We start from the raw sequence: 15,115 nt of genomic DNA on the forward strand, positions 1-15,115 counted from the left end.
TGCTGGTCAAGTCAAAATGACCACAGACGGCGTGTTGGCTTGCTGCAGCAGGTGCTCCGTCCCCACAGAGCCCTCTGTTTCTGTCCTCACGGTGTGCCGGTGTCAGATGGTGGGTCGCTGCTGCTGCTGGCTGTATGTGCTTATGCCCCGCCCACACACACACTCTCACTGACTGATGAATTGGCGCTGGTTATTTATATTATTGTGTAGTACTGATTATGAATACAGTCCATCTGATGCTGGTTTTGTTTCATAACTGATACAAATGTCTGTGAGAGCTCAGTGGGTACAGGAAAATAATGTGACCTCAGGCTCATTCTGGTCTCACTTCCTCTGGACTTTAACTCTTTGTTTGCTGAACTCACTGATGTCTCTCTTCTCGTGCGCTGAGCTGAACAACGATCAGCGGTGTGAGACACACTGCTGTGATCAGGGTGGCAGACGCTCACTGTTAGCATCACACACTCAACAGATATAACGACAGGCTGGTGCTGGGTGTTAGCTGCAGCTGTGTAGCTTGTGTTTAGCGGGCAGACGGTGAGCTGGCTGTTTGCTGGGAGGATCGTGGCTCTGAAGACAGCTGTAACAGAAAGTCTGCTGATCAGCGGGGGGACGGGATGGTCCAGGATCAGACCGCCGGTGCTTGGAGGACTGACTGTAGGTATTGCTCCTTCATCCTGCTTGGTACCAAGTGACTTCTGTCGATACCTTACAGGTAGAGTTCTGACACCCAGCCCCACTCATGACGGGAGAATACTGTGTGAACATGAATGCTGAATTTGTTTTCAGTGACCTTTGAACATTATTTGTAACTTTTGTGTTTTATTTGCTTTTGTTGTGTTTTTGCGTCTGTACACACTGTTCTTAAATACTGTCATGTGATTTTACATTTCGTTTTATTTTCATGCACTTTGTGGAGCACACTGTAACCTCGTTCAGACAATGAAATCATTATCATTATATTATGATTGCTGAAGCACAGCGGAGCAGCTGGGCTCAAATACTGAGTTTGTCCTCTGCAGTGGACTCAGCTGTCAGACTGGTTTAAACTGGGATTAGTTTGCTGGTATTCAAACACTGGACTGACCTTCTGTTTGTGAACTTCACTTGATTTCAGCTTGTTACAAACATGATCAGAACCTGTTCCTGTTTAAACACATTTAATATGAAGCTTCCAGTTAGTTTCACCAGTGACTGCTGGTTTCTTGTTCAGCTGCTGCTCAGATGGATCCTTGTGTTGAACCATCGCACAGCGTCTGTTCTCATGTACACAGCTAAATAACAGACGCGTCTCTACAACCTGACCGCATCAGAGACACTCAGACACACAGGAGTCCTCTCACACAGCAGCTCTGTGGCACCTGATTGGTCACGTTACTACACAGGAGTACAGGTGGATGTATGGGTGGATGTTTACCTGTAGAATGGTCTCAAAGTTGAAGGTGAGTCCGTTCCACAGAGTAAACTCTCCACTGGAGGCTCCAGTGACCAGGCGACGACCTTCAGGAGTCCACTGGAGACAAACAGGAAGTCCAGAGAACAAAAGTGTGAGCAACACAGTGACAGCGTCCTCTCAGATATACATTCATATCAGTGTCTCTAAATGTCCCTCTGACATCATCATCTTCATCTACATCATCCTGAGAGGAATACTGTAAAATATTGAAAATTTTATTTTCTTACCCTGATCACAAACACGGGACACTTGACTTTGTTGGTAGAGGTTCGGACAAACTTTGTGGTGACGGCGTTCATCGGGTTGTTCAACATGCCCACAGGAGGAACCAGCTGAGAGACAGACAGACAGACAGACAGACAGACTCAGATGATGAGTTCCTGTCAGTGTTATCCCGCTCAGTATAACTGATTCATGATTTCATCCAATGAGAGGAGTCAGTACTCACATCGTTGTAACATCCTGCGTCGGGCTGCACAGCTCTGAAGTCTCGATGGTCTCGCTGCCACAGACGATTCTACAAACACAGAAACAGTCAGACTGACTCGGTCCTGCTCGACTGGTCCCAGAGAGGACTCGTTGACACTCAGCCTTAGAAACAGTGTTTCAATAAATGTTATTAAGAAATATTTTGGTTTTCATGTTGTTTAAATTGCCTCATTAATCAAATCATCGAAAAATAATCGATAATACTAGTACATTATTATACTATATAGTATACAGTATCAGACAGCTGACGTTCGACCTCAGTGACACTGAACACATATCCGCCATCCTGACACAAGACCAACAGATTAAAGGGAAACTGTGCTGATATTCAACCAGCTGTGTGACATCACAGTGTGTGCAGATGAGCTCCAGGCGAACACCGTCCATCTGCACACACTGTGATGTCACACAGCTGGTTGAATATCAGCACAGTTTCCCTTCACTGGTTCCTGAGGTCGCTCTTTATTCACTCAGTCAGTCGAAGGCAAGCAGCAGGAGACTTCACTGGGCTGACTGCCGGCAACTTTTAAGGTGGAACGTTAACTTGTAATGTTACTCAATGCATGAGTTGATGACGTGAATCCATCAGCACACCTTAAATTTCACTGTGACAACTTTGACCATCACTTTAGTTTTTATATGACACACACTTTTAGTAATGACTTTAAAAATATAGATGAATTTGGAGCGGATTATGTGAAGGTCATATATTTTAATCCTCACTTCCTGTGGGCTACAGCAACACTAAACCCCTGAGCTTGCCTGAGAAGGACTAAATGCACAAAGCTGCTATTTTTAAATATCCCATGGAGAGAGACTCTCACTGCAGCCTGTTCTATTTTGTTGTGAAAATGTGGGCGTGCAGCCTCGTTCTGTGGACGATAAACCAGGTGCAGACTTCCATCTGTGTCACCGCTGATGAGGAAATACAGCGAGTGCTGGACGGAGCAGTGAGTGACAACAACCCCGCCCACATTTAAGAGGACTGTCTGAACACACCGAGGGTCTAGGTACCATGTCGTACAGGTTGTTTGTGGTTCTCAAGGTACTGGACCCAGTGTTTTCAGTGGAGAAACAGCTTCACTGCAACGAGCAGACTTTAATTCATTTTATAAACGTCACACTAACTGATGTGGCTGTGAACGCAACACACCCACATATCATCATCAACAAGCTGTTTCCACATCCAGCAGCTACTCAGACACATCTATTATTATTATCATCATTATATTGATAATCATCATAGTACTACATCAACACTAACAGGCTTTGTCTCAGAGTGAACGGAGGCATCCAGGTGTGTTTACCTCCAGGTATCTGATGACAGACGGGTTGTAGTCAATGGTTTTGCGGTTCACAGCCTTCCTCATGCGCTTCCCATCGAAGGTGAGCTGCTGCATGGCCTGCTGCTGGGCGAAGTCCGGCCTCTTGTAGAACACCTGCCGCGGTGCCTGGTGCTGGAAACGCGGCATGTGGAAGAACCGCTGCGGCGAGCCGATGTCTGTCGCCATGGTGACCCGCTATACCTGCAGGATGGGAGACCAGAGGATTAGTGTGCTTTGAGACACTGAGTGAAGATATGACACACACTTCTCCTTGTTGACTGTCATCAGCCATCATTAATAATCAGATGACATCACTCATGACAGTGATCAGTGTCTTTCTGGTGTGTCTCAGGATAAAAAGCAGCTCCAGACTAACGGCATCCTGTCGTCCTGACAACATAAGAACACATGTTCACATGTTTGGGACACCATCAGGACGCAGTAAACTATGGACACACCAGAGGACGCAGTAAACTATGGACAAATCAGAGCACGCAGTAAACTATGGACACACCAGAGCACGCAGTAAACTATGGACAAATCAGAGCACGCAGTAAACTATGGACACATCAGAGCATGCAGTAAACTATGGACACACCAGAGCACGCAGTAAACTATGGACAAATCAGAGCATGCAGTAAACTATGGACACACCAGAGCACGCAGTAAACTATGGACACACCAGAGCACGCAGTAAACTATGGACACACCAGAGCACGCAGTAAACTATGGACACACCAGAGCACGCAGTAAACTATGGACACACCAGAGCACGCAGTAAACTATGGACACACCAGAGCACGCAGTAAACTATGGACACATCAGAGCATGCAGTAAACTATGGACACATCAGAGCACGCAGTAAACTATGGACACATCAGAGCACGCAGTAAACTATGGACAAATCAGAGCACGCAGTAAACTATGGACACATCAGAGCACGCAGTAAACTATGGACACATCAGAGCATGCAGTAAACTATGGACACATCAGAGCACGCAGTAAACTATGGACACACCAGAGCACGCAGTAAACTATGGACACATCAGAGCACACAGCCTTTCTGATAATGCTCAACAAATTTGTGTTGACATCAGTAGAGCTCATTAACATTAACTGCTAGCAGCTAGTTAACTTTAGCTGTTAGCAGCTAGTTAACGTTAGCCGTTAGCAGCTAGTTAACTTTAGCTGTTAGCAGCTAGTTAACTTTAGCCGTTAGCAGCTTGTTAATTTGTTATAGATTATAAAAATACTTTTGAAGCAGATCTCTTGAAAGATGTTTTTATGTGAGAAGGTTTTATTAAAGGCAGTGTTTCCTCTACCGTTAGTGGAGGCTTCAGAGTTTCTGAATCAGAGAAGAAAATGGCGGAATCACAAAATGACAGTGAGTCAATGAAACGCTACAGATGAGATCGTACAGGGAGAATGTTTGTGGTCCATCTCATTTGGGATACACACACACATTTCACACCAACAGGTGTTAGCAGTTAGCGGCTAACGCGAAGAAGAAGAACAGCAGCTGTTAGCAGTTAGCGGCTAACTCATACAAGAGCTGTTGTGTTACATGTCACGCCCACCTGTGTACAAAGGGCTGCAGACTATCCTGTTAGTGATGAGCGCCAGCTTTAACTCCACCCTGTGTCTGGGCCGCATTTTCCTGACCGACAATTATAACCATGCCAGTCTATGGAGCAGAGCCTGTGCTGCGTTCAGGGGTTGTCACTTAAATAACAAATTCCAGCACTTGAATAGGCTGTAGCACAACACAGCAGCATATCAATTGCAAAGTCAAGCAAAACAAAGAGATAATTTTGGGGGGGAAATTATTCTGTTTACGCACAAAACACTGCCTGTACTGTTGCACCCCTAGTTGTTATTAAGAATGAAGATTTTTGCATTGCCACGTCTCGTGTTTCTGTGGGTCTCATGTACCCACACAGATCTCTGTTTAGCCTAGTTCACATTACACAATTTTCACCGTGATTTTGACGTCGCAGACGATCTTGAGAGCCACCTTGGGTTGGAGGTGAGTCAGCAGATAGTCTGCCACGACGAGTCCTCATGTGTGAACAAGCCTACGATCAAGTCGCCCCCTCGTCTGTGACTGGATATCTGAAATGGTAGAAAACTGGAGAAGTGTGACACGACTGACAAAGAGCATCAGCCAATGAGAGGCGGGATACGTCCCACGTCAACACGCAGGAGGACGGAAGAAATATGCGGAGGACAAGCCGCAGGGTTGCCCCTGGCCAGGTCCACTTATTAGCCACGACTTTGGGCTTGTTTCTAAAGTGGAGCTGCTCATTTGGGTTTGCTCTCTAAACGTCACCTTCCTCTACATATATCCGTCCAGAAAGTTATTTAAACGCATGATAGTCGCTTCTTTTGGGCTTGTTTCCATCCCACGATCTGGCAACACTGACAAGCCAGCCGGCAAGCAACAACAACAATGGCGGCGTCCACAGGATCACAGGGAGCGTGTTGTGTTTGGACCCAGGCCCAGGAGGGTGATCTGATTCAACACTGGGAAGAATATCCATGCCTTTACGATGTGTCGTCTCCCAGTTAAAAACGTAGTTTGGCTACATCACCACATTATCTGGGGCTCTGTCGGCGAGGGCTCAGTGGCGAAATCTTGTGGTGTGCACACACAGGTCGTAACGCAGTTGGTGAGACGATTACGATCGTCTCCACGATGCAAAATCAGGGTGAAAGTCGTGTAATGTGAACTAGGCTTTAGGAGAAGGTGATTAGAGCCTGTTTGGATGTCTCCCTGGAGGAGTGTCTATATGAAAGATACTGTTTGACCTCACACTATCATTTATCTAACAATCTGTTCCACCCACATATATCACATATTACACATCCTGGATTTACATTATCATCACAGCACATTTTATGCATTGTCCTTTGATTCTTTTCTTTATAACATCAGAGACACTGAACACATCAGAGAGACAGCGGTTTGTCGGCCCGTAAGAAAAGTGTCTCTGGCTCTGAAAAGACTTTGGACCCTTGTTGTGGTTTTCCCTGGACATAAATCACAATCCATTATTAAAGTAATTACCACGGAGCATCGGTGGCTCAGTGGATGGAGCGGACGCCCCGTGATCAGACGCAGCAGCCGCGGGTTCAAACCCAGCCTGCTGTCCTGTGCTACATGTCGCTCCCTCTCTCCCCATAACGTTATGCTGTCCTGACATTAAAGGCAACAAAAGCCCAAAAATAACGTTTAAAAAGAGAACTGCAGGTTTGTCAGTGTTGATGAGAAATGAATCTACGTGGACACATGATGCAGTGATTCATGAATACTTTTCATATATTCAAAGACTCCGCGGTGTAACTGGCTCATTGATGGGACTCAACATCCCATAATAGCTCCATGTGAGAATAAAGGAGATTACATGAAGTCATTTCACAGCAGTTAAATGAACCTCAGCCTAATATTGACAGAATGAAGTCAGTAGAAACAAAACTTTTACCAGTCTGTTTGATATCTGTGTGTTTGATGTTGAGTTTGTGCCCAGTGTGTTTGGGCTCCATCACATGACAGCTGAATAACTTATATTCAAATATATGAACACTGTTAAGATAGAAACATGTTTCTGTATGTTAGACACATGACCTCATCACATGACATCAATCATGAATCATGTTATCTGCACTCTACTGATGATGTCTGTTGGTGCTCACTGTGAACGCACCTCTCTCAGGCTGAACATACTCAGAGCTGATTGAGCTGATTCTGATCAGCTGTTCTGTTTCTCAGCTCAGAGATCAGGATCAGTCAGCTCAGAGATCAGGATCAGTCAGCCCAGAGATCAGGATCAGTCAGCCCAGAGATCAGGATCAGTCAGCCCAGAGATCAGGATCAGTCAGCTCAGAGATCAGGATCAGTCAGCTCAGAGATCAGGATCAGTCAGCCCAGAGATCAGGATCAGTCAGCTCAGAGATCAGGATCAGTCAGCCCAGAGATCAGGATCAGTCAGCTCAGAGATCAGGATCAGTCAGCTCAGAGATCAGGATCAGTCAGCCCAGAGATCAGGATCAGTCAGCTCAGAGATCAGGATCAGTCAGCCCAGAGATCAGGATCAGTCAGCTCAGAGATCAGGATCAGTCAGCCCAGAGATCAGGATCAGTCAGCCCAGAGATCAGGATCAGTCAGCTCAGAGATCAGGATCAGTCAGCCCAGAGATCAGGATCAGAGTTTGTTGAGCCTGATCTCTGACATAGGGCCCTGGGGCCTCATTTATAAAAGAGTGCTTAGGATTCATACTAAAAGTCGACGTGCGCCCAAAAGCTGAAAATGGCGTGCGCCAAAAAATAATCTGATTTATAAAACCGTGCGCACGCACACTTGCACGCAATGTTCTCTTTGTAAATCACAGACCTCCTGAAGTTGTGCGCACCCAGATCCGCCTCATATTCCGCCCTCTACACGCCCTAGTTCAACCATAAATGGTCATGCAAATCACCTCATGAATGCGATCTACATATAAATATGCCGACATGCGAGTGTTCTCTCGTTGTGTCACGGCGACAGGTGTGAGAAACGAACCAAAAAACGGAATTTCTCCGAGATTGAGTTAGAGACCCTTTAACGGGAGGTGGAGGACTGAAGAAAGATTTTATTTGGTGGCCACAGCAGCGGGATCACTAATAAAAGAAAGCAAGAAAAGTGGCAACACATCAATGCTGCTGATGCTGTCAGCTGTGTCTGTGGGACTGCACGGACAGTGACATCTTGCGCAATTACGCACGAGGGTCACCACAGTATCTATATGTTTATGGCAATTAGTCTGATCAGACACCCGGCCTGAATTACAGCATGAACCAGTGGTATCCCTGTCCCAAAATACAACGTGTAATTTGAAATACAATTCAAAGATGAAAGTGTAATAGGCGAACACGTTTCTTCATGCCGGTTTTGTCATGAACAGCACATGTCTAAGTAGGGCTGATGAAATGAGTGTAACAGTTGTGCTTAATGGCTGGATTTCGAGACATGATAAATGCACTGGAAATATTTAGCTAAATAAATAAATATATTCCATGCAGTTGCGCCGTCCTCTCCCCCTCCTGCGCTCACATAGTGGACAATGAGACGTTAGAGGCAGTGTGGATTAAATATGTATTTAGAAAGAATTTCAATTCAGGATTTGAGTTTGTTTTACAACGTTTTTATGAAACAATTATCCCTCACTCCAAGCGCAAAATAAAGCTGCTGGATTTAATTTTAATGATAACGTGGAAACGTGGATCTAAGGTTGATATAGCGTGACACGCTAACCTTTAATGTCACGCTATATCTACGTGGAAAAAGAGGAGGTGCTCTAGGAACTACACGGTGCCAGACACCCCTGGCCTCTTTGACGGCCACGTCTGGCCCATGTATTTGAAACACAAGAACATCTAAGGTGGATATAGCGTGACATTAAATTTGTGTGAGACATCAATAAAAATCTGACTCCACTTCTCCACCTCGCCGTCTGCGTCGCCACTTCCCAGTGTCTCCAAAATGTGCGCACGCATGACTCAGAGTTTGCTTACAGGTGCGCACATTCTCCCGCCAAGTTTATTTTTATAAATCACAACCTTTGCGTGGTAAGTGGCGTACGCCACTTTCAAGCCTCGTTTTGTGCGTAAGCAAGCTTTATAAATGAGGCCCCTGGACTTCAGGTTAACGTCACGCTTCAATTCAACATCACACACACTGTTTCTACGTGTCATTCATGTTCCTCACACTCAGTCTGAGCCTCTGACAGATGAAACCGTCCTGCTGACGGATCTCTGAGACACTTTCCTGTTCGTCTGGATCAAAACATCACACACTCATTTTAATGATTAAACATTTGCTGCTGTTCTGCTTCTGAGATGTGAGAGCTGGGTGCTTTTCTTTGTCAGGTGATATTACAGGGAACAGCTGTGGATTATTGGACAGCTGGTCAGATAAATCAACCTGAAGACGTCACACAGCAGGACGTGTTTCACTGTTTTCTCACCGTTTATTAGTGAGACCATGAACGGTGAAATGATGGTTAGTTGTAGCCCCTCAATGTGAACAACATGAAGCTAAACTATCCATCATGTTTTACATCATTTTCAGTTACATTATTTTATTTAATTCTTATTGTCATAACAAACAGGCATGAGGACAACAATATTTTGACCCAGATGGACAGAAGAGTCAAAACAGCAATGTTGTGTCTCAAATCGTACTTCTGTACTTACACTGAATATTGTGAGTGCATAAGTGCGTTCACACTGAGAAGTATGGAAAATGCAGTGCACTATGAGTACCTGAATGGTGCACTCAAAACAGTCGCCATCTTGGCTACGTAGCGGAAGGGGAGGGACCACTTGTCAAACTGGAAATGGCGGTTGAGGACTGTGCGACCGTGAACGTTGCTGCATTGTACAAATACATGTGTTATTTGCACTAAGCACCACTATACTGTTGTCAGGTATAAGCCAGCAGTGTGTTTGTTGGATTCATTCAGCAGTCTGTAATGATTTGGTTCCTGGCTTCGCTAGGAATGTCCGCATAAGGCCCGTTTCCACTGAAGAAGTTCCTGGTACTATTTGGGGGGCAGGAACTACTACAGGAACGTTCTCTCATTCGGCCCTCTCAACCGCCGTGTCTCCACTGAGAGAGCGGAGTAGGAGGAAGGTTCCTGTAAAGTTACGGGCTGCCTCTGGATGTGACGTAATTGTTGCGCAACCATTATGACCGGGGCAACGTAGGGACGCCGTTAGCTGATAGCGGTGTCTGTAATAACTCACTAAATGGCCCGTGAAAAAAATATTTTTTCCAGCGGATGTCTTAGTTACAACATGATTGAGCTAACTGGAGTAGTTTCATGTCGTATCCGACAACGGGAGGCTTTTAACAGATGACGTCCTGATGTTAGCTTTGATGCTGCTGTTAGCTGTCCCTGTCAGCTGATGCTTTCTAGACATCGTGATTTCCCAAAACTGAATAAATACCACACATAGCAACACAAAACTGCTTTGCTAGCTCAATCATGTTGTAACTAAGATATCCGCTGGAAAAGATATTTTTTTCACGGGCCATTTAGTGAGTTTTTTTTACGTGGCGGCGAAAGCTATATGAACAAGCTAACCCTCGTCTGCTGAGTTTTAAAAATGCCGGCTATTTTGTTGCTTTCTGTTGTCATCACATCCCTCCTTGAGTATATCCAATCAGCACCAAGTAAACCCCAAGTTCCTGTGGTGGAAACGGGCCTATTGTGTAGATTTACTGTAGCAACTCCTCCCCGTCCGTCCAGTCAAACATTCATGCGGTTGCCATTCTGTTTGTTTATACATCGCTGCTCTGTAGAAGTAGGCCTTTCGCGATATGGAATAAGTCGGTTAATTGCACGGTAAATTAAAAGGGAGACGGTAACTTTTCCGGCCGCGATTAATGGCATATTCATGCGTGTTTGTTTTCCTCGTCTCTCTCCACCAAAAAGACTGGATGACAAGAGCGTTCACTGCCGTGCATCGTCTGGAGCCAGGTGAGTTGGAGGGCAGCCCCGTAATTAATTAGGACGAGCCGGTGTGCCGGGTTTGTTCTAAAACCATCTCAACACAAAGAGCGAATACGACCAACTTAACTGCACACCTGAGAGTGAGAGACTGACAGACTGTTTTTTTGTATTTATTTATTTAGATATTTTTATGTGTTATTTTGGATATTTAAATTTTCTTTTTTGCATTCCTAAATATTCTTGTTAAATAAATGTTTATTTCTCTTTAAAAGGGTGTACCTGCATCAATATACCTTTATTATCATTATATAAGTTTAAAAAATGGTCTGAAACAGCAAAATTACAACAATAATAAAAATGGTCTTAAAATCACAATATTACGCAATATTATCGCTTATCGCAATAATTTCTGATGCAATTAATCGCCCAGCAAAATTTGTTATTGTGACAGGCCTATGTAGAAGAAACGTAAGCGTCACACCACCAACTATTGGCCTGGCATGTAAACTGCAGCGTTTTTGGTCATTTTTGTGGATCTGTGTGCACGGTGATTGTCGAGAGAGAAGGAGGGAGCAGGAGAGAGAGAAGGAGAGAGCAGGAGAGAGAAGGAGAGAGCAGGAGAGAGAAGGAGAGAGAAGGAGAGAGCAGGAGAGAGAAGGAGAGAGAAGGTGAGAGAAGGTGAGAGCAGGAGAGAGAAGGAGAGAGAAGGTGAGAGAAGGTGAGAGCAGGAGAGAGCAGGAGAGAGAAGGTGAGAGCAGGAGAGAGCAGGAGAGAGCAGGAGAGAGAAGGAGAGAGCAGGAGAGAGAAGGAGAGAGAAGGTGAGAGAAGGTGAGAGCAGGAGAGAGAAGGAGAGAGCAGGAGAGAGAAGGAGAGAGAAGGTGAGAGAAGGTGAGAGCAGGAGAGAGCAGGAGAGAGAAGGTGAGAGCAGGAGAGAGAAGGTGAGAGCAGGTGAGAGAAGGTGAGAGCAGGTGAGAGAAGGTGAGAGCAGGAGAGAGAAGGAGGGAGCAGGAGAGAGAAGGAGAGAGCAGGAGAGAGAAGGAGAGAGCAGGTGAGAGAAGGAGAGAGAAGGAGAGAGAAGGTGAGAGAAGGTGAGAGCAGGAGAGAGCAGGAGAGAGAAGGTGAGAGAAGGTGAGAGAAGGTGAGAGAAGGTGAGAGAAGGTGAGAGCAGGAGAGAGCAGGAGAGAGAAGGTGAGAGAAGGTGAGAGAAGGTGAGAGAAGGTGAGAGCAGGTGAGAGAAGGTGAGAGCAGGAGAGAGAAGGTGAGAGCAGGTGAGAGAAGGAGAAAGAAGGAGAGAGCTGGAGAAAGGAGAGAGAAGGAGAGAGCAGGAGAAAGGAGAGAGAAGGAGAAAGAAGGAGAGAGCAGGTGAGAGAAGGTGAGAGCAGGAGAAAGAAGGAGAGAGCAGGAGAAAGGAGAGAGAAGGAGAAAGAAGGAGAGAGCAGGAGAAAGGACAGAGAAGGGGAGAGCAGGAGAGAGCAGGCGAAAGAAGGAGAGAGGGGGCAGTGTGACGTTATCTCAAGTTATTTGGGTTGAACGACGCGACACATCACAGACCCTGTGTACCTGCATGATAGAGGACAGACTCAAATCAAACTAACACACACTTCATTAACACGGTCCTGACGTCACTGACGAAACAAGACAACATGTCATAACACGGACTGACATGTGTGCTTTAACAGCCGGCCCCCACATATTAACTCAGATCAGTGTCAGACACAACTTATTACACATCATCCAGAATCAGCACCAAATCCAGCACACAGGATCACAGACTGCTGGAGCTGTCAGACTGAACTCAAAACTTCAAACTCCAGAATTAAACCTTGACTGCAGCACGAGCTGTGAGTATGATCGCTAAAATGTGGTTAGGGTATTGAAACTGTGACTCCTCATTAGATGTTTCAGACTCAAACTATTTTGATAATATAAACCTGATTTGCACAAACACAAACAAATATCACAAATAAAAAAAAAAAACACTGCATAATACACAAATGTGCAATCACAGAACTGAGATTCACAAATATCTGTTTGAAAGTTATAAATGTAAGAAATGCTTTTCATGTATTTTTAAATCAATTAAATGCGTTCAGTATTTTCTGAATTTCAGATCTGTATTACATTTGTAAATAACAGTTCAGTGATATTTCTTATTTGTTTATTTTTATAATATTTCTGTAGCTGCTGTTTTGTTGCCTTGTTTTGAACCTTCAATGCACTGAATCTGAGAGCTGCTGCCTCAGTGTCGTACTCGCACAATGACGACAAACAGATTCTGATTCTGAACCCTGATGTGTTTTTACAGGAAATAAATAGTTTCACATTAATTTTCTATGACTCCACTTTTTGATTCATACACTAATGATTTCAGCTGGACTGCAAAAACTGTCTGTAACTGAACACAGGGTGCAGTGACACACCAGTTTCAAGGTATACCGTGATATACAAGTTGACAGTTATCATAACGTGCACATTTGCTTATCTACAAATCAACTGGACAGAGCGTCTCTCCTTTATTTGACTTGTTTTCAAAGAGGAGACTTTTTCAACAAACTTCTAATAACAAAATGTTTCAACTTTCAGTGTTTGTTCAACCATCAATAACCCTTCTGCTTTCATTTCTTTAAGAAACATCCTGACTGAGATTCATTTAAATTCTGTAAAACATGAACCTGTGATATTTTCTGAGGCAGTGATCGCACCATGAAAATCTCATAGGATTACAACCCTACTGAGCAGCACTGTTTAAAACTCTTCATGTGTTTTGTGTGTAAAACTCTGAATTAGTAAAGTCTGTAGAGCTGGCAGGTAGATGTAGTGGAGTAAAACGAAAGAGGGCCTTAGGTTAATGTTAATATCGTAGAAACGTACAGTAGTAGAGTAAATGTACTTCGTTACATTCATCACTGTAATTCAACCTTTACTGGAAAGTAACGGCTGAAAACGGTTCTTTAACTGAAACAATCAAAAGCTGATTGTTTGTTACGGGGTGCAGCTACACTGCTCCATCAGCTTCCTCACACTCACACTCACTTTAATCCTCAGTAACAGTCCTGAGCTCTGTGAATCAGACAACAGAAACTAAACTGTGTAACACGAGGTTTCTCTGCCTCTGCTGAGGTTAGCCACACAGCAGGCTAACACAGAGCTAACAGGCTGTGAGCTCCAGCAGTCGGAGTGATGAGAGAGTTAAGTGTGTAAGTGACAGTCAGTCTGTGAGGCTGTTCCTCTGACTGTCAGAACAGACTTGTATCTAAACTGTAACGTGCTCTGAAACACCGGGCTGCTGCTAACACCGTTAGCTTGTGTGGCTAACTTTGCTAACAGGCTAACCGTTAGCAGCTTTGTAAAACCCTGCTGCTCCTCACCGATATATTCTGACTGTAAGATGACTTAAATTCATTATTATAGATCCATTAAAACACCAGTTGTGCTGTGTTGGATTTTCAGGGCTGTTCTGTTGTGTTTAGTGTCCGGAGTTAAATGGCGGCGGCCCGGTTAACGTTACAACAACAACGCGCTGCAGCTCAAATAAAAACTCACCGACAGTCTCCGCTGCAGAGTTAGCTATCTAGCTGTCATTAACGGGCTAGAATCCTCCGTAAAGATTTCCTCTGAAGAAACATGAACGTCTAAAACTTTATTCAACTGAACTTTAAGAAGGTTTGTCACTTTAGCCACCAGCAGACTCCATCATGACGCTTCTTCTTCTCGGCCTTCAGAAAAGCATGCTGGGAAATTCTCACAACGGGCGGGAGAGCGCGCGCCGTCATCACGCAAAGGATTATGGGAAAAAGAGTTTTACTGTTTCAATATACTGTTCATACTGTATACCAAAGCGTATTGCTGCCACACCAGGAAAAATATAATGTGTCAGTATTATGTTATAACGTGAAAAGTTCATTGTTCTAACAAGAAGTTTTCCACATTATAATAATATATTTTCACATTATAACAATATATTTCCACATTATAACAATATATTTCCACATTATAACGTAATACTGACACATTATTTTTTCCTGATGTGGCAGAAATACGCTTTCATAATTATACACACACACACACACATATATACATACATACACACACACACACACACACATACATATACACACACACATATGTATATATATATATATGCATATATATATATTGTATATTTTTCCCCCTTGAGCCTCCCTGAATGACTGGAGGAAACTCACCATTTTAAGCTCAGATTTATTTATTTGTTCTGTCAGAAGTCTTCCTCTCATATGATGCGTACACGGACGGTCAGAAATGTGAAATTCCAACAATAATTTCTGTTTTTACAGCTTCGTGCTGTGATAACTGGTGTAACGTTTGGTGAT

General features: G+C 44.2%; 1 protein-coding gene across 1 annotated transcript in view; it reads right to left on the reverse strand.

The window, feature by feature from the left end:
* wdr33 (WD repeat domain 33) overlaps window positions 1-14,491 on the reverse strand; it is a 41,093-nt gene extending 26,602 nt beyond the window's left edge. The window contains exons 1-5 of the mRNA XM_033650092.2: window positions 14,307-14,491; window positions 3,253-3,471; window positions 1,905-1,973; window positions 1,684-1,788; window positions 1,418-1,513 (exon numbers count right to left, since the gene is read on the reverse strand). Coding sequence (XP_033505983.1) covers window positions 1,418-1,513; window positions 1,684-1,788; window positions 1,905-1,973; window positions 3,253-3,456 — 474 coding nt within the window. The 5' untranslated portion in view covers window positions 3,457-3,471; window positions 14,307-14,491. The remainder of the gene's footprint in view (window positions 1-1,417; window positions 1,514-1,683; window positions 1,789-1,904; window positions 1,974-3,252; window positions 3,472-14,306) is intronic.
* Window positions 14,492-15,115: the final 624 nt, after the last annotated feature.

This window comes from Epinephelus lanceolatus, chromosome 12, assembly GCF_041903045.1.
Source record: "Epinephelus lanceolatus isolate andai-2023 chromosome 12, ASM4190304v1, whole genome shotgun sequence".
Classification (NCBI taxonomy): domain Eukaryota; kingdom Metazoa; phylum Chordata; class Actinopteri; order Perciformes; family Serranidae; genus Epinephelus; species Epinephelus lanceolatus.